This window comes from Impatiens glandulifera, chromosome 5 (assembly GCF_907164915.1).
Source record: "Impatiens glandulifera chromosome 5, dImpGla2.1, whole genome shotgun sequence".
Taxonomy (NCBI): domain Eukaryota; kingdom Viridiplantae; phylum Streptophyta; class Magnoliopsida; order Ericales; family Balsaminaceae; genus Impatiens; species Impatiens glandulifera.
Window position 1 is genome coordinate 17,700,884 of NC_061866.1, and position 20,269 is coordinate 17,721,152.

A 20,269-nucleotide genomic window follows, 5' to 3' on the forward strand; every position below is an offset into this window, starting at 1 on the left:
ATTTAATAATTTTTTTATAATTAAACATATTAATATTAATTAATAAAATAAATTAAGTAATTAAATTTTCTTAATCCAAGATGTGAGCATTAGACGGACTAATTCAAACCGAAACCGAAGTACAAAATTGGATCAACTATTTCGGTTTGGATTATATTCGGATTGAGTTTAATTCGAATTGGATTTGAAATTAATTTAAAATTATTGAATAATTTCAAGTTGACATTTATAAATTGATGGGATCGGCGTCGACAATAGAGACTAGGGTTTGACTATTGTGAACAGCGTACGATAAACAATTGGATAATAATATTGTGAGGGATTAGTATCTGTTTCTATTCTTCGCAAATTTTCACAAACTCTTAAAACAGATTCAAGTGGGGAACTATTTATTGGATTAGAAGATTTAGTCAAATGAATGCAAATGGAAGAAAGTAAAGAACACAAGGAGTTTTATGGATGTTCAGAGATAAAACTATTACGTCACCCCTTCTTCCACAACCGGAAGGATATCTACTAAGACTTTAAATTCAGATACAGTTCACTGAACTAGCTAACACTCTGTTGAACAGAACAACCTCTGTTCAACTTACAACATTAACGTTTCTCATAGAAAAGACATTATGCAATTACAATATGACCACAACTAGACAGTAAGAAAATTTTCTTTTGCTTGAGAAACTTTCTTGAAGCGAATGTGTGAAGAAGTTCGTAAAAAGCTATTGTGTCACGTAAGTTCTAGAAGTTTGACCATTGTCCTTGGGCTTCTATTTATGATTGAAGTGTGTCAACGGTCGAATATTCTTTGTGGATACTAGCATGTGTCCGTTGGACGGTCGCCTATAGTACGAGAGTACATCAGACTCTGAGTATTTGGATCGTGGTCGTACCGAACAGGTAGTGCGTCGAATATCCTCTGATCTTGTCTAGTACTGGGAATGCAATTGAGAGATATCCGCATACGTGACATTCATTCATTTGATAGAATCAGCTATCTTGTCAGACTACTAAAGGCAGGAACAGTAGACAGCTGAGTGAACATGGTTAGACGGATGCTTCCTTTAGACGACTGCTAAATCAAGGCATCAGACGTTCTTCTTTAGACCGCATCTAAAGGAGTTAGATGTCCTCGTATAACTATGTTTCCATTTAGAACGCGTCTAAAGGAGTTAGACGACCTCGTCTAACTAGGCTTCCCTTTAGACAACGTATAAACGAGTTAGGGTCCTCATCTAACTACGTTTCCCTTTAGACAACGTCTAAAGGAGTTAGACGTCCTTGTCTAACTATTCTTCCCATTAGACCGCGTCTAAAGGAGTTAGACATCCTCGTCTAACTACGCTTCCCTTTACACCGCGTCTAAAGGAGTTAGACGGCCTCGTCTAACTACGCTTCCCTTTAGACCGTATCAAAAGGAGTTAGACGTTCTCGTCTAACTTCATATCCCTTTAGACCGCGTCTAAAGGAGTTAGACTTCCTCGTCTAACTATGTTTCCCTTTAGACAACGTCAAAAGGAGTTAAACGACCTCATCTAAATATGCTAGACGTCTAAGACTACCTACTTCAGACCGCGTTTGAAGGAGCAAAGTCTTTTAGATTTATGCCTGCACAAAACAAATAGACATTTTAGTTTTATTCAAACCACATCATCAAAATTATGTTCCAAACCATAAAAGTCGTTTGTATTCTTTTAAAGTTAATTAAACTATTTCTTTCTTAATTAACTTTCCGTTTTCTTTGTTTTAATATTCCCAATAATTTCCCTCTTTTTGATAATGTTAAAACTACGCAACGACAATCAAGTTAAAAACACATATCAAATAAGAATACGAACACAGTAATTTAACCAAAAGTATTTAAACATAGTTAAGGGTACATAACACAAGATAATAGATTTAAGATCATTCCCTTTTAACTCTTGGATCTGCATTCGGAAGAATCAATTCCCCAATTAGAAGGTTACGTAGCCAACCAACTTTTTGACCACCACTACCACCGCCTCTATCTCCTCCACGACCGTGGTCACCTCTATTGGATTGACAACTGCCTCGACCACCTTGAGTAGATTTTCTTTTGGATCGTGTGCCACGAGCGGTGCTTGACCCCCTCTATTGCTTCCTTCCCCCTTTTTAACAAAATCAGGGTTGACAACAACAAGAGCTATTTCTTTGCAATAGCTTTAGAATCTTCTTCAGCTTGGAAACACCTTGCAATAGACTCTGCTTGCTCTAGACGTTTAGCTTCTACACTTCTTAGTGAATTGACAACCTCCATTACTTGAAGACGTACAAATTCAATCATGGACATTGTCTCGTGGTGAAGCTCTAGATTGAAGTTCTTTGATTCAGCATTATAATCAAAATGTTATTTGTACAAAAACATTTCAACCTCTTGTACTGAGTGTGAAGAAGATTTTCTTCATATGTATTTCACAACAAATTTTTGTGTGTGTCATTTTGAGTAGTATCTATGGTAGTAACGACTTCTTTGTTTATTGCGAATCCTCTTTCAAGATTTTGCAGTCTAAACGACATATCTATTAAGTTCTGCTACATTGTGTGCAATGCATCCATAATGGTTGTGCAAAAGCTTGCATCTCCGAGAGAAACTTCCTTAGATGAAGGAGGAGAAGAAGATACAATGTGCGAGCGTGCTGGAATAGAGCGAATAGGATTGACATGCAAGTTTACATGTATTGATTTCTCTGGTTCCTTGTCCTGGGTGGGTTCTAGAGGAGCATTCATTGTGGTCCTAGAGTCATTTATGACATCTTGGATCTCAATACTTAGCTGATTGACATATCCTAAAATATCTTCAGATTGAAGAGGAAATTCAGGGAGATGTTCATGAAGAGATTAGACTGTCCTCACAAGAGATGAGTGATTAATGATTGGAGGACAGGACAGTCTTTCTTCAGACGACTTTTCTTGGGACAAATAGGAGGACTTAGCTTTTTCAAATTCTATACTTTGGGAATGAGAGCTTTCCCCCTCAGTCAATGGGGTGTGCTCTTGATCAGACGGCTTCGAGGGTTCCTCCTTAGCTTGTGAAGCTGGTCCTTGTTCGGAGCACCTTGAGGGTTCCCCCTTAACAGATGGCGACTTTCTTTGTTCAGGCGTCAGGGAAAATTCGGACGTCTCTTTCTGAATGAAAGGTGGCTTCTCAGCTTCGGGGGAAGCTACCTCCTCTTGTTCGAGGATCGGAGATTCTTGTTGAGCTTAGACGGAGGCGGTGTCTGCCCAGCTTTAGATAAGGGACGACGCTTGCCTTGTGGAGACGGAATGTCATCAATGCGAATGACCGGCTCCTCCTCATCTTGGTAGTTGATCTCTTCCCTAGATGATTCGGATCGAAAGATATCAAATCTAGACGACCTTGTACCATGAACGTATTGGAGGACAATAAAGTAGTAGGCCTACATGAGCAAGTCGAGGCGTTTAAGAGCCTTTTTCTCTAAATGAGCATCCTTGTCGAGGGAGTTGAAATTTTCTTTCCTCGCCTCGAGTAGAGGAAAAAGAGCATGCCCTATCGCATTTGTCACGATGAATTCTCTTTTTTTAAGCGTTTCGTGGGCACTTGTGTGTTTTTACCCATTTGAGAATACACTTCTCCATTTTCACTTGTTTCTTCCATTATGTTACAATCTTGTTGCTGGAAATAATTTCATCGTATGGTGAATGGAGTTTGTGACTCATCCAATTGTCGAAGGCTTCGATCTTCTCAGCAGCTTTTACCTTAACATCCTCCATGATGAGGTCGAAGATTAAATTGGCTTCAGATATACTTTTTCAACATGTATTTGGAGATGCATAAGAAATGGTATACTTTGTTGTTTGATACTTATATTATGTTATGTTTGATAAAAAATTATATGATTTGTTGCTTTGGAAATCCTTATGGATGAAATTGATTGTATGTAGGGATATGCTGTTTAATACTTATATTAGGTTATGTTTGATGAAAAGTTTTATGATCTGTTGTTTTGAAATCTTTTTATACGTGGATGAAATTGGTTGTATGCAGGGATATGTATTGTATTGTGTGCGTATTAGACGTGGTGGAAGGAAAAGGCAAGTGTCAAAGGGTATCTTTTACGGTAAACCCATAAACCAGGGTTATTACTCAGTTGGAATTTCAACCTAGGAAACGATCAATTGTTGAAGAACGTGCTGGAAGGAAACTTCCTGGTCTTAGAGTCCTGAGCTCTTACTGGGTCACCGAGGGTTGTGTAGTCGTTTGTTGTTTCAACTTCTTGATTGATTATATTGAATTGAAATTGGAATTGGAATACTATATGAAATACTAAATTTGTTTACTAATCCAGGATTATACTTACAAGTATTTTGAGGTCATATTAGTTAACCAAGCTCATGCTGCTATCTGCAATTATCTTAGAATCAACTGGATTTGTTTCCCCTTCCATAAGCATAGAAAGCTTAGGGGTTTACATCTGTTGGAAAGAACAATAGAGAGGTTTAAGGGGTAGAGGACACTTCAACCATAAGGCACGACTATCTAGGAGAGCTACCTGAAAGAGAAACAATAAACTTTTTCTCCGTCAATACCGTTGATTGTTTCCTCTTTTTAATTAATTAAAGATTTTTAGAGGAGAATGTGGTGATAACTTTGTCCTCTTACTCCTTGAAGAAGTCGACTAGGATGGCGGCATCAGAAATTGTTGGTAAGAGAATCACTAGGATGGCAGCATCAGAAATTGTTGGTAAAAGAATCGACAGAGGAGTAAGGACTAGAATTAGGCCAGTGGAGGAAGTTAGTTGGCATTAACCACCCCAAATTTAGTGTAGCATATTTTGGATTTTTGTATGTTTGTTTGATATCATGTCTCTAAGAAGAAGAGTTGTTAGCTTTATGATGCTAATTCCATCTCTGAACTTTGAAGAAGTCGATTGAGATGGCGACGGAGGAGGAGGTAGAGTAAGGAAGACAATTAGGTCGTGGGAGGAAGTTGGTTGGTATTGGCCACCCCAAATTCAGTGTAGCAGATTTTTGATTCAATTATTAAATTTTCCATTAATTAAAGATTTTCAAATGTAGGAGGAGCACATGGTGATATCCTCTTCCTCCTACTCCTTGAAGAAGTGGTTGAGATGGCTACATAAATTGTTGGCGGGAGAACTGGTAGAGGAGTAAAGGGAGACAATTAGGCCAATGGAGGAAGTTGGTTGACATTGAACACCCCAAATTCAGTGTAACAGATTTTGTTTGTTTGTCTGTTCTGTTTCTAGGAAGAAGAGTTACTAGCTTGATGATGCAGATTCTATTTCGGAACGAAAAAGCCAACATCCAGATGATTTTGGAAGCTGAAGTCCATCTTGGAGCGATACGTGTTCAAGCACCGCAACAACGGTGATTATCTTGAATAATCTTTTTACATAGTAGTTTAGGTCTTTCTTTGTTGTTGAAAATCACCTCTCTTTACATAATAGCTTAGGTATTTCTTTGTTGTTGATGATGCAAATTTCTTTATGTAGGGATATGCTGTTTAATACTTATATTAGGTTATGATTGATGAAAAGTTTTATGATCTGTTGTTTTAAAATCTTTTTATACGTGGATGAAATTGGTTGTATGTAGGGATATGTAGTGTATTGTGTGCGTATTAGACGTGGTGGAAGGAAAAGGCAAGTTCCAAAGGGTATCTTTTACGGTAAACCCATAGACTAGGGTTATTACTCAACTGGAATTTCAACCTAGCAAACGATCAATTGTTGAAGAACATGCTGGAAGGAAACTTCCTGGTCTTAGAGTCCTGAGCTCTTACTGGGTCACCGAGGGTTGTGTAGTCGTTTGTTGTTTCAACTTCTTGATTGATTATATTGAATTGAAATTGGAATTGGAATACTATATGAAATACTAAATTTGTTTACTAATCCAGGATTATACTTACAAGTATTTTGAGGTCATATTAGTTAACCAAGCTCATGTTGCTATATGCAATTATCTTAGAATCAACTGGATTTGTTTCCCCTTCCATAAGCATAAAAAGCTTAGGGGTTTACATCTGTTAGAAAGAACAATAGAGAGGTCTAAGGGTAGAGGACACTTCAACCATAAGGCACGACTATCTAGGAGAGCTACCTGAAAGAGAAACAATAAACTTTTTCTCCGTCAATACCGTTGATTATTGCCTCTTTTTAATTAATTAAAGATTTTTACAGGAGAATGTGGTGATAGCTTCGTCCTCTTACTCCTTGAAGAAATCGACTAGGATGGCGGAATTAGAAATTGTTGGTAAGAGAATCACTAGGATGGCGACATCAGAAATTGTTGGTAAGAGAATCGATAGAGGAGTAAGGACTAGAATTAGGCTAGTGGAGGAAGTTAGTTGGCATTAACCACCCCAAATTTAGTGTAGCATATTTTGGATTTTGTATGTTTGTTTGATATCATGTCTCTAAGAAGAAGAGTTGTTAGCTTTATGATGCTGATTCCATCTCCGAACTTTGAAGAAGTCGATTGAGATGACGACGGAGGAGGAGGTAGAGTAAGGAAGACAATTAGGTCGTGGGAGGAAGTTGGTTGGTATTGGCCACCCCAAATTCAGTGTAGCAGATTTTTGATTCAATTATTAAATTTTCCATTAATTAAAGATTTTCAGATGTAGGAGGAGCACGTGGTGATATCCTCTTCCTCCTACTCCTTGAAGAAGTGGTTGAGATGGCGACATAAATTGTTGGCGGGAGAACTGGTAGAGGAGTAAAGAGAGACAATTAGGCCAATGGAGGAAGTTGGTTGACATTGACCACCCCAAATTCAGTGTAACAGATTTTGTTTGTTTGTCTGTTCTGTTTCTAGGAATAAGAGTTACTAGCTTGATGATGCAGATTCTATTTCGGAACGAAAAAGCCGACATCCAGATGATTTTGGAAGCTGAAGTCCATCTTGGAGCGATACGTGTTCAAGCACCGTAACAACGGTGATTATCTTGAATAATCTTTTTACATAGTAGTTTAGGTCTTTCTTTGTTGTTGAAAATCACCTCTCTTTATATAGTAGCTTAGGTATTTCTTTGTTGTTGATGATGCAGATTTCTTTATGTTTACAAGTCTAGATAGTTATGTTAGTGGATCTTTAACTTTATTGTTATATAACTTAAGATTATGAAAGTAGGAAATTGTCCATTTTTGCTAAAGGAGTGTTGGTGTGGCTGACCTAACAGTTATTATGATCTAATGTTGTTTAGACTAATGTTTGATTATTACCATTTCGTTCTTGAGGTGAAAGTTGGGGAGGGTTGATAAGAGATATTGTTCCGACGATGTTGAGTGGCGTCTTGTATTGGCCATTTTGCAACTTCCTTACCTTCAAATTATTCTCAGTTTACTTGCATGTAATTATAATAATGTACAATACAAAATTACTCATTTGTCGATATTGTTCCGACGATATTGAGTGTAGTCTTGCATTGGCCATTTTGCAACTTCCTTACTTTCAAATTATTCCCAGTTCAATTGCATGTAATTATAATAATGTACAATACAAAATTACTCATTTATCCTGATAACATATCAAACCATTATTGATTTTTTCATGTTAGGTAATTGTTGCAAATGAGGATTGATCAATTTGTTAGGCCTTATGTTTACTTATTAATAAATTTCTAATTTATTAGTATTCTCAATTATAACTCATATATATATATATATGCTTGCTTTTGATAAAATCATATATATTTTATTAACAAAATTATCATTGTGATAAGGCAATCATACTTCTTTCAATATGTTTACATTTTCTTTATTATTTATATAACTTTTTTTTGTACGATTTGTGTAGATTAAGTAAGTTTATATCGTTTTTGTTTATTATTGTCATTGTTTTTTAAATTTTTTTATACAATAATTATATATTTATGTGTGTCGTTAACATAGTGTGATGTGTTATTTTCCGATATTAGTGTACGTTTTATGAGGAAGTTCAATCTTTTTGCTATAAGGAACTACAATTTCTTAGCTCTCAAATATTTTCTTAAATTTAATATGTTTGGTAGAGAATTAATATGCTGGATTTCTCTACAGTTTTAATATGATCTTCAACCTTAGATTGCAAGGTTTGAGGCCTATGAAACTTGTGAATGTCATTTTTTTTTTGTAAACTCTAAGGAGTTCTTTCATAAATGTTTAGCAGATATGTGGCAGATCCATCAATTAAGGAAGTATGAAAACAAATTTTGTTATATTTGTATATTTGTTGAACTGTTTGTCTGTTCAGTTGAAGAGAAAATTTTGCACCCTCATTGCTGATGAACATTGGATGGCTAGGGTTTGAAAAACTAGGCAACTCAAAAAACATCATGCTTGAGTGTTTGATATGGAAGTCTTTCCCGTGACAACAAGATTCTAGCATTTTGGTGGCTATCTCTAATTTAATCTATTTTAAATTTATATTCTTTTAACAATAAAGTTGCTCAAAATTTTAGATGTGTTTGTTTTTCTAAAATTTATAGTATTTTTTTCTTTTTTGAAAAATAATTGATAATATGTTTTTCTTTTTTCTTTTATGGGTTAATTTTTGTTTCCTTTGGGAATGTCTAAATTTTCTTTTATGGTTTATAATGCCCTCCATATTTGTTATACAAATTCAATTCTTTGACATTTGTTTGTATTACCACTGATATTATAATAATTATTTTTAAACAGTTTCTACTAAAAAAAACAGAAACATTCTATAAAAAATTAACTTATTCTTTTATAAAAGTATTTTTTTTTGTCATTTAATATTAATATTTTAAAATTATTAATTATTTATATATTTATACATATAACAAATCTATAAAATATAATAAATACGTATTATATATTAAACTAATAAAATAAAATATATATTTTAATTTTATATAATTGATAAATATTTGTTATATATATAATTATAATAATGTTTAATTTTTAAAATATTCGGATTTCCGGATCGAGAACGGTAATTAATTTGGATATATATGAGAGTAAGATATTTAGGTCGGATTGTAGTTGACCGACCAAAAGATTTTAAAACAGTTAAAAATAAAATAAAAATTTTATAGGTATGTTTCGAAGTTGCAACCTAATAAAACAGTACAACTCTTAAACCAAATAGGCTAATAAGACTTAATCATTAAAATTAAACACCAAATTTAATAAACACAAGATATTTTTAACAATATAATGTCAACTTTTTAACTATATATATATATATATATATATATATATATATATATATATATATATATATATATATATATATATATATATATATATATATATATATATATATAGATATATATATATATATATAATGATACTTAATTTTTAAAATGTCCGCCTATTCGAGAGTTGTGGTTAATTTAGATATATATGTGAGAGTAATTGAATACTTGGATCGGATTGTGGGTTAACCCACCCATAAACTTAAAACGTTTAAAAATAAAATAAAAATGATATATGTATTTTCAAACTTGTAACCTAATAAAAGTAAGTATAACTCTTTAACCAATTAGGCTAATAAAATTTTATATTTTAAATTTAACATCAAATTTGATGAACATATAACATTCTTAACAATATAATATTATTATAAATATATATTTTTTTATAAAAATATTATAATATTAAATTATTATTATTATTAAATAAAAACACTGAAATAATTTTTTTTATAAAAAAAAACTTACAAGCAAATTAAAGAAAATATGAAATTTAAAAATATATTTAAGTAAATAATTTAAGTTTTTTAAATATATATATATATATATATATATATATATATATATGAAAATAAATGGATACTTAAGTACTGTGAGTTGATTCACTCATAAACTTAAAACTATTAAAAATAAAAATAAAATTAAAAATAATATATTTATGTTTTTTAACTTACAACTTAATAAAAACAAGTATAACTTTTTAACTAATTAAGTTATATATTTTAAATTTAACACAAAATTTGATAAACGCGGAATATTTTTAACTTTATTATTATTATTATTATTATTATATATATTTTATACAAAATATTATAATATTAAATTATTATTATTAAATAAATACACCAAAATAATTTTTTATAGAACATAAATTATAAAAAGAAACTTTAAAACAAATTATAGAAAATATAAAATTTAAAAATATATTTAACCAAATAATAAAAGTTTTAAAATGACGTAAAAATGTATTTAAAACTTATTTATAATTATAAAAAAAGAAAATAATATATTAAAAAAGTAATTGTAAAATTGATGCAAGATAGGGGGGAAATTTGACGAAATGACCTTGCAAATTTGTTTATTTGACCTGGTGGAATTTTATAATTTTTTTTGCGCTCGTGGTGTTATATTTTTTTTATACGATTTTGCCCTTGTCGCGAAACGCTAAGTCACTTAGCGTTTCGCGAAGTGGATCAGAGGTTTGTATAAATACCCAAATATTTTCATTTCACTAAATTTTTTTCTCTCTCTTCCTCCAATTCTCTCCTTCACTCACGGTGGCCGGCGGCGACGGCGGCCGGCGGCGACGACATCTCCGTTTCCTCCAATATCCATACAAATCAAACCCGATCAGAGCTCTTCTAACCTAACTAATTCATTTATGTTTATCTATTGCCGATTTCTAACCCTAGATCTATTTTGCATGCAGGTTTCTTATACTAGGGTTTATGTGAGTTCTCCAATTCTAACTATTTGAACGGCGTCGAGGTAGATCTTCATTCTAACAGTTATGTTCTTGTTTACATTTTCTTCATTTCAAAAACTTTTTCATATTTCCTTTATGTCCATCATTTTCTCCGTTTTGGTTGATTCTTATTTCTTATATGGTTCATATTGGTTCATGTTTGAGCATTTCGTTAGGTTATTATTTGTTATCTGTTCATATTTGCAGAAAATCTCTGTCTGATAAGAGCGTATGTGTTTTCGTTTCAGATCTGCTTACCGTTTCGCTACGGACTTACCGTTTCGCTACGGACTTACCGTTTCGCTACGGACTTACCGTTTCGCTAAGTATACCTCGCAATTCGCTAAGTATCAAGATTTTTTGTTATTTATAGTTAATCATGAACTTCATTTGACAAGGTATTTACATCACTTCATGGTTATGAAGAGAACATGTGTTAACAAAACAAACCTTCTAATTTTACATTGGAAACATTTAGATTCTTCAGAAAATGCCTTTGAAGAATCTATCATTGACCTCCAGATAAGCAAAGATTGGCTGACTTTGATTTCGTTAGTCGTTAAGCTAAAGAAATAAATTTCAAACAATTTTCTCTTATCTGGAGTTCAACGATCGCTTCTTCAAAGACTTTTTCTGAAGAATCTAAATGTTTCCATGTAAAATTATAGGGTTTGTTTTGCTAACACATGTTCTTTTCAAAACCATGACTTTGTTGTTGATACCTTGTCAAACGAGATAGATTACCTATGAAACCAATAAAAATTTTTGTACTTGACGATTCGCTAAGTACTACGAGCTCCAGCTAGGAGAATGGTTTGAATTCGATTTCGTTATTAAAATATAGTAGCGAAAACGTATTCAAACCATCTTCTCTTAGCTGGAGCTCGTTGACCTCTCGATTCGCTAAGTCCCTCCCGATTCGCTAAGTCCCTCCCGATTCGCTAAGTCCCTCCCGATTTGCTAAGTCCCTTCCGTTTCGCTAAGTCCCTCCCGATTCGCTAAGTCCCTCCCGATTCGCTAAGTGCCTCCCGACTCGCTACGGAAGTTGAAGAGACGCGCGTACTCACACGCGCTAGACCTTATATATTCAAAAAATTCATTACATTTCATTTCAACCGCCCGACTCTCTCTCTCTAACCCATTTTCTCTTCACTGAATCTTGTCAAGCCCGATCATTTCTGCTTTCTTCTCGTTCGTCATTAAGGTTAGTTCATTATCATTTTCTGCTTTTTTGTTCATTGGTGGTTTTTGTATGTTAGTGTAATGTTAAGTGTTTCTGTTCAGTATATATTTTTTTGCCAGTAGGGTTTCTGTTCAGTATATTTTTGTTGCCATTAGGGTTTCATCAGGGTTTCGCTAGGTACCTTCCGATTCGGTAAGGACCTAGCGATTCGCTAAATACCTAGTTGTGGTCGATCATTTTCTGGTTTTTTGCTTATGGATTTTGGTCTTTGCATGTTAAGTTTAAGTGTTTGTTTCAGATTTTTTGTTTAGGGTTTTTGCATGTTAAGTTTATTGTTTGTTTCTGATTAGTTTCGTATTGTTTCCGATTCGGTAATGCTGTCTTATGTTCAGTTAACGGTTTCGCTCGGTACCTCTCGATTCGCTAAGTGCCTCCCGATTCGCTAAGTGCCTAGCGATTCGCTAAGTACTTAGCGAATCGGGAGGCACTTAGCGAATCGAGAGGTACCTCCCGATTCGCTAAGTTCCTACGTTGTATGTGTTTGTTCTAACATTTTTGATGATGTTGTTTCCTTTTGTAGATGGCAGAAACAACTGTTACTGAGTTTCCCGGTCGGATTTCGTGGAAAAGTGCCCTCACCCTGAAGAAGATTGTGAATAAGTTCGAGGAAATGGATCTTCTGGAGAGTGTGTACAATACCCAGTTCAGATCCTTATTCACAGCCCCCCTCCTGCAGTTCTCAGGAAGTATTGTACATCAAATGTTGTTGAGGAGGTTAAGCTCAAACTCCAAGGAGATAACTTTCACTGTGAATGGGCAAAAGCTTGTATTTGGTATGAAGGAGTATGCGTTGGTTACCGGCCTATGTTTCGGCGTTTATCCTGAGTTGGACCAAGAAAAATTGCGCTGTTGTCCACCTCTCTCGGTTAAATACTTTAAAGGGAGCATGAGTGTAAAAATGTGCGACTTCGAGAAGGCTTTTTTCAAATGCAAAGACAAGGAAGATGCATTTAAGATGGGGCTGGTAGTACTGATTTGCCAGTACCTATTCACATTTGACCCAAAAAGAGTTATATTTCCAAAAATACTCAACATGGTGGAAGACAAGGACACTTTCTTCCAATATCCATGGGGGAAGGTCACCTTTAGAGCCACCCTCAAGGGTTTAAACAAGAACATGAAACATCTCTGTACCTCATTTTTTGACAAGAAGGAGAAGGCTGAAGATCCTTATGCTCATTTTGCATATAACATCTATGGGTTCGCATTGGCACTTCAAGTGTGGACGTATGAGGTCATCGAAAACTTTATCCCTAAATTCGCCAGAAGGAATCAGATTAATGACCCTCTACGCCCAAGGTTGTTACTCTATCATTCCAACAGGAAAAACACATCGATGGAGGTAAAGACTGCCCTAGAGACCACGGATGTGACTGAGATGGAAGAGTCCTCCATGGAGAAGAGGTTATACAGTGGTGATGTATTTGAGCAAATTGACGAGACAGCTGATGATTTTTTTGAGGGATTTACTGATGGGAAGGTAATAAAAGATGATTTTGCTGAAGATGATCAAAGTGAAGATGAAGAAGTTACTCCGATTCCCCCCAAACCTGCCACGAGGAAGAGAAAGGCTGATGCTACTCTTAAAGAAGCAGCCAACTTGAAGAAGAAGCTTGCTTATGAATCGATTCCGGCCCGCATTCTTACTCCCCCATCCGCGACCTCAAGTCCTCGGGCTGACACACCTTCTCCTCGGGCTCCAACACCTACTGTTGGATGTGATTTTAATGAGATGAAGGAGGAGCTGAAAATAGAGATGAAAGAGGAGATGAAAAAGATGAAAACAGAGCTCATCAAAGAGCTAAAAATCACAATCCAAGAAACTCAACAAACTCACGTTGAGTCGTTCAAGAAGATGGTTTTTAATATGTCCACACAGTTGTTAGAAAAATCCAACAAAAGGATGTCCATATTATTAACCAGATTAGATGATATGGAGGATAATATAAAGAAGAAGAAGAGTAAGAAGAAGGATTCTAAGAAGGCTGTGAAGGTCGAAGAGGAAAAGAATACTAAGGTATGGAGATATTTTACATTTCATTTCGTTAAGTACATATCTGATCTGACCAGTACCTATTTTGCAGGTTAAGGATTGTAAGAAGGATGTCGAAGTTGAGAAGAGCAAGGTTGAACAGGAGGAGGAGAAGAAAGAGGTATTCTGCGAACTTTTCGTTTCGCAAAGTAGTTTCCGTTTCGCTAAGTTAGTATTTTTCGTTTCGCTAAGTAGTTTCTGTTTCGCTAAGTTAGTATTTTTCGTTTCGCAAAGTAGTTTCCGTTTCGCTAAGTTAGTATTTTTCGTTTCGCAAAGTAGTTTCCGTTTCGCTAAGTTAGTATTTTTCGTTTCGCAAAGTAGTTTCCGTTTCGCTAAGTTAGTATTTTTCGTTTCGCAAAGTAGTTTCCGTTTCGCAAATTATTTGTTGTCGATTCGCTAAGTGTGAATTTTGTCTATTTTGTAGGAGATGATAGCGATGCAGGAGACTGTGGGGGATGATGATGAGAAGGTGAATGATGGGACTGATGGGAAAGACGATGTAATGGAGGACAATGAGAAGGTGGAGGATGAACAAAAAGAGGACGTTGAGAAGGTGGAGGACGCACAGAAGGTGGAGACCGATGAGAAGGTGGATGATGATGAAAAGGTGGAGGATGAAAGAAAAGACAACGATGAGAAGGTAGATGATGATGAGAAGGTGGAGGATGAACGAAAAGACAACGATGCGAAGGTGGAGGACGTAAAGATAGAGGTTGAGGCTAAATTGGAGGACGGTGTGGCTAGGGTGGATGATGTGGAGGTTGATCTGAAACTGAAGGATTTGAAAGTGAATGTGAAGGATGAGAAGACTGTGGGGGATGTGAAGGCAAATGATGACAATGATGACAATGACGATTTCCAGTTATACAATACTCCTCCTAAAGGAAATTATGGGAGGAGAGTGAGGAAGCCGAAAAAAGATGACTCGTACACCAACCCTTCCTTGTCAAAAATGCCCAAGACAAAGGATCCTATGAAAGTGAATCACCTTCAAAAATTTGATGATGAGCTACTTCATAAAGTAAAGGCGTGGTTGGATGATCCAAAAACCGATAATTCGACAACGGATTTACATACGGTTCAAGCAAAGAAGGAAGTGTTGGTTAGAGTTGTAACAAGACTTACATGGATTGAAGACGAGGTAAGTCGTTCAAATCAATTCATTAATATTCGTTTCGCAAAGTACTCTTCGTTTCGCAAAGTACTCTTCGTTTCGCAAAGTACTTTTCGTTTCGCAAAGTACTTACTTAGTCAATGTTGTTTGATATGTACTCAATGTATGTTGTATGCTCCCATTGTGCAGGAAATCGATGCATTCTGCCATCTTCTGCGGAAAAGGATTTCCTGCTATCCCAAGACATATAAAAATACACATGCGGCAATTGGGGATTGCGTATTGTCGGATAGAATCAGGCGACTGCACAGGGATTTTATTAAGGATCCTGCCAAATTTCCAGTCGACGAATTCAAAGACTATTATATGGGCGCACCACATAGATATATGCCAGAATGGTCAACAATTGACGATGTCTACATGCCAGTGAACATTAACCAGAAACACTGGATTTTGTGTGTAGCACGTCTTCAAAAGTACCGCATTGAAGTGTACGACTGTGATGCCTATCTTTATAAGAATCTGGATCCTTATTTGAAACCCTTCTGCGACATGATTCCAATTATATTCGCCAAAACAATCACTCCCGGTGAGAGGGTAAGGTATCCTAATTTCAACTTCGAAGGCCCCATCCAACCAATGACTTACAAACGGTTTCCACACCCCAAAGTGAAAACCGCTGCTGCTAAGGTTGGAGAAGTCCCACGGGCAACAGAGAGCGGGGACTGTGGGGTCTTCACGCTAATGTACATGGAACACTTGACCGCTAATCAACCCGTGCACAATGTGACCTCAGAAAACATGGGGTTTTTTAGGCAGAAGATGGCGGTCCGGTTATTCCATCAGATTATGGAACCTTAAACATTATTTTGTGTAAAAGTGATAACTTATTTTGATGTATTGTAAACCTTGATGAATATTTTGGAAGTTGGATGATGTATTGTAAATTATTTTGTGTAAATTGATGTATTGTAAATTGACCCTTCAACCTACAAAAAAGATAAGTTAGTAGCCTTCGTTTCGCCAAGTACTCTTCGTTTCGCCCAGTACTCTTCGTTTCGCCAAGTACCCTTCGTTTCGCTAAGTTAGCACTTTTCGATTCGCTAAGTCCCTTCCGTTTCGCTAAGTGCCTCCCGTTTCGCTAAGTGCCTCCCGATTCGCTAAGTGCCTCCCGTTTCGCTAAGTTCCTCCCGTTTCGATAAGTTAATACTCATCGTTTCCCTACTCATATACTACTACTAGAACATACAACATAAACATTAAACCTGAATTAACACATTAAACCTGAATTAACAACATACCAGTACCATAGTTCAATTAACAACATATATTACAACATAGTATCTATCAAGCTAAAGGTTCATATTGTTGAGATGATGAGTCATGCTGCTTAGATGATGAGTCATGCTGCTTAGATGATGAAGCTCGTGCAGTAGATGGTGCAGGCATAACTGCTTTGCATGTTGCCCTATTATGTCCAAGCCCACCACATGAGCTGCATCGTCTCGGGATCTTACGGACCTCACCCTGGGATGACCTACGCTTTGTTTGTGGTCTGCCTTTCTTAACCTTCACATTTGGTTTAAGACACGAACGTTGCTTGATATGTTCGGGAACATCCCAATTTTCTTCATCACCGGGAGGATAACATGTCTCGGCATATGAATTTATCCAACACTCAGTTGTGTAATACCTGTGTAACACAACAGAATTATTAATTGGTTAAACAGAATGAACACGTGAGCTAGATATTAATACCTTGAACAGAAGTCATAAGAAACCAAATTCCGACTACGGGCAACAGCCATTGCATGCGTACAAGGAAGTCCCGAAACTTCGAATACTCTACAAGTGCAGTTCATGTCTTTCAAATTGACTTTGAAATGGGACTGATTGTCATGCACATAAAACTCGAATCGGTTAAGGGATTGGACTGTATAGAATCTGGCCTTCTCGAATCCCTCACGTAACACCTTCTCATAATTTGGAGATAAAACTTCTTCGTGATTAGACGCTCTTTCTCTTCTATCGTTAAACCATTGTTGTATTGTGAATCTTAAATACTCAGCCATTTCTGAAATGGGATACTTTCTGGCTTCCCTGCTCTGACTATTGAAACTCTCAGCATAATTGCTTGTCAGTTGATTGTATCGCTTACCGGGAAAAAATGCTCTACTCCATCTTGGGAACCCAATTTCTTCCAAATAGGTAGCAATCCGGTGATCTTTAACCTTGATTTTCTCAAACCAACGATTAAATTCGTGGACAGTGTATGCCCTTGAAGCCGAATCAAACTCCGCATGACACTTATCACTTTTGAATTTGGCAACAATATTCATCTTTATGTGATATGTGCACGCACCGTGGTCTGCTTCTGGGAAAACAGCACACAAGGCATTAGCGATGCTTGGGTGTCTGTCGGATACGAAGACGAGATCATCAACTAATCCAATTGCGTCTCTCAGTTTTTGCATGAAATAAGTCCAGGAGTTATTATTCTCTGAATCAACAACGCCGAATGCGACAGGATATAGTTGCTCATTCGCATCCAATGCAATAGCCACCAATAATTGACCACCCACCTTGTGCTTAAGAAAACTAGCATCAACACATAATACAGGACGGCAAAAGGATTTGAAACCCCTAATTGAGAGGCCTAGGGACATGAACATATACTTGAAGTGACCGAGCTCGTCTGTCTGTATGTCGGTTATGGTACCAGGATTACACTTCTCCAACATGTAAAGGTATGATGGCAGTATTCCATAAGAATCCTCTACCGTCCCTCGCACCGCTATTAAAGCATTTTCCCTTGCCCTCCATGCCTTATTATAAGTCAAAAATATTCCATAAGTTGTCTGCATGTCTTCAATTATTTTCTTAGGCAAGTGGTTATGATGATGGTCCATGTACTTGCTCTTCACGCACTGCCCAATAACCCATGCTGGTGTTTGCATTTTTTTCTTGGGCCTCGACAAAGTTGAGCATGAGTGTTGATGCTCAAATGTCCGGATCTCAAACATCTCAGAAAACTTACCTTTCACAGCCCGCAAACTCCACTTGCATGTCTCATCCAAACATTTGAGTTCCCAAAGATTTTTTCTTGACTTCTCCACTTTGAATTCAAAATGATTGGCCATCGCATATTTATATAGAGCAAGTTGAAGTTCTTTTTTATTTTCAAAGAACGAACCAACTTCCAATACGGTTTCACTAGTTAATGCCATCGCAAATGTGGGGTCTGGCGGTGATGTGTCTGTCGGGTCTGTCGATGGTGTACCCATTGAAGATCGTCTTGCACTAGATGGTGTACCCATTGATGATCTTCTTGCACTTGTTGGTGTACCATTTGATGCCTTTCTTGCACTAGTTGGTGTACCCAATGATGATCTTCTTGCACTTGGATGTATAGGTATTGATGCTTTTTCACCACTATTAACATGCAAGTCCTGAGTAAGTGGGATGTGAGGCAAAGAGGTTTCTCCGGCTTCATTTTGACTTTCAACAAAGAATTCCAAGGGTACAACAGGTGGAACAAATTTCTGAGTAAGTTGTGGTGGTAGTATACTTTCTTGAGTTGGGTATGTAAGTAGTGGTATCTTTTATTTAGTAAACGCTGACTTCTCCACTACAGATACACACAATGGTGACACTGTTCGACCCAAAATCAAGCGTGATAGATATGTGTTCAAATCCCCATCATTATCAATAAAAACAGGTTTTGGATTTTTGATATTCGGAATATCATACTTCACTTGGAGCACTAAATCGTATGCTGATATCTGGAGATTAAGTCTATCGTAGAGTATATCAAGTAATTCAGCATAACGAGTATTTTGGGGTAGATCAAATGTTTTGATTGAAGATGCATCAAAAAACAGTATTCCATCAGCATCAAGTTTCCATTCTCCATTATAGAAAACGAAAACTTCAGCTGCAATATAAAAACATGATTTGATTAAGAGACGGATAATTAAGACTTCGCGAATCGCTATGAACTTAGCGAAACGGGAGGGCTTCGCGAATCGTAAGGCACTTAGCGAAACGAGAAGTCCTTCGCGAATCGTAAGGCACTTAGCGAAACGGGAAGTAAACCCTAATCAATCTCAGAAAACGAACATCAATAAAACATGCTTCAAATAGACGTACCTATTAGAACAGTGCTCGTGCACGTCGTCGAGCTCATAGTGGATTTCGAACGAACTTCTCCGACGAGATCGCCGCCGCCGCCGCCGGAGTTTAGAGAGAAGGAGGAGAAGAGCGGGAAGAGAGAGAAGGAGAAGAAAAAAATGAAAAAAAAGTACACCAGGTTATATTAAATAGTAAGGGCAATTTGGACATTTCACATGTCGTCACTTCGCGAAACGCTAAGTGACTTAGCGTTTCGCGACAAGGGCAAAATCGTCCAAAAAAAATAAAATCACCACGAGCGCAATAAAATTATCACTTTACCATCAGATCAAATAACCTCATCTTTGAGGTTATTTGATCAAATTTCCCAGATAGGGAGAGCAATATAATTATAATATAATTTTTTATTTAACTATTTATATATATATATATATATATATACTAATTTTAAATATTTTTTTATTATTTGTCTAATTATCTATTATAATAATATTTTTTATATTTAATTTATTATTATTATATTTAAATTATTCATTTTTTTTATTTTGATAAATATTTATTTTTACTTTAATTATTAAACCATCAAAATTAATATATAAACCTAATAAATGAGTTATATAATGTTTCAGTAATATATTTTTTAAATAAACATTATCAACAATAAGTACTATTAGATTTAAAACTTAATCTTTAAAGACATTTTTCTCAAAATTATATTTTTTCTTACCTAATAAATATTAATGTGATTAGTCAACCTATAACAACATTTTATACCATATATTTCATTTAAGTGTTTTTAGATAAACAAAAATTAAAAATCAAACAAATCAAACATTAGATATTTTCATGCTTTTAAAAATATATATTAATCATAAACTCAAAACAATTAAAAAATTAATTTTATATAATATTATTTTATTTAAAATATTTATTCATAAATAATATTTTAATTATATATTTACTGTGCAAATGCACAGGAATAATACTAGTTTATATTATTATTGTAAATTTTTAATGAATGGGTACCCAGAATTATTTTTGCTTCCGCCCCCACCTAACTTCGCTCCTATTTTGATTGATGTTC

At 35.5% G+C, this 20,269-nt stretch overlaps 1 protein-coding gene across 1 annotated transcript; it reads left to right on the top strand.

Moving 5' to 3' along the window:
* Positions 1 to 4,660: 4,660 nt before the first annotated feature.
* Positions 4,661 to 15,915, top strand: LOC124939078. Its single transcript, XM_047479588.1, has 6 exons — positions 4,661 to 4,771; positions 5,898 to 6,077; positions 6,181 to 6,342; positions 14,365 to 14,460; positions 14,509 to 15,081; positions 15,244 to 15,915. The coding sequence occupies exons 1-6, from the start codon at positions 4,661 to 4,663 to the stop codon at positions 15,913 to 15,915; spliced, it is 1,794 nt and encodes a 597-aa protein (XP_047335544.1).
* The last annotated feature ends 4,354 nt before the right edge of the window (positions 15,916 to 20,269 follow it).

What these genes read in the sequence shown, in the direction of transcription:
- LOC124939078 (XM_047479588.1), top strand. Translation starts at nt 4,661, where the DNA reads ATGGCGGCATCAGAAATTGTTGGTAAGAGAATCACTAGGATGGCAGCA. An exon ending in GAATTAGGCCAGTGGAGGAA is followed by an intron (nt 4,772 to 5,897) that starts GTTAGTTGGCAT and finishes TTACTAATCCAG; the next exon opens with GATTATACTTACAAGTATTT. An exon ending in GAATTAGGCTAGTGGAGGAA is followed by an intron (nt 6,343 to 14,364) that starts GTTAGTTGGCAT and finishes TCTATTTTGTAG; the next exon opens with GAGATGATAGCGATGCAGGA.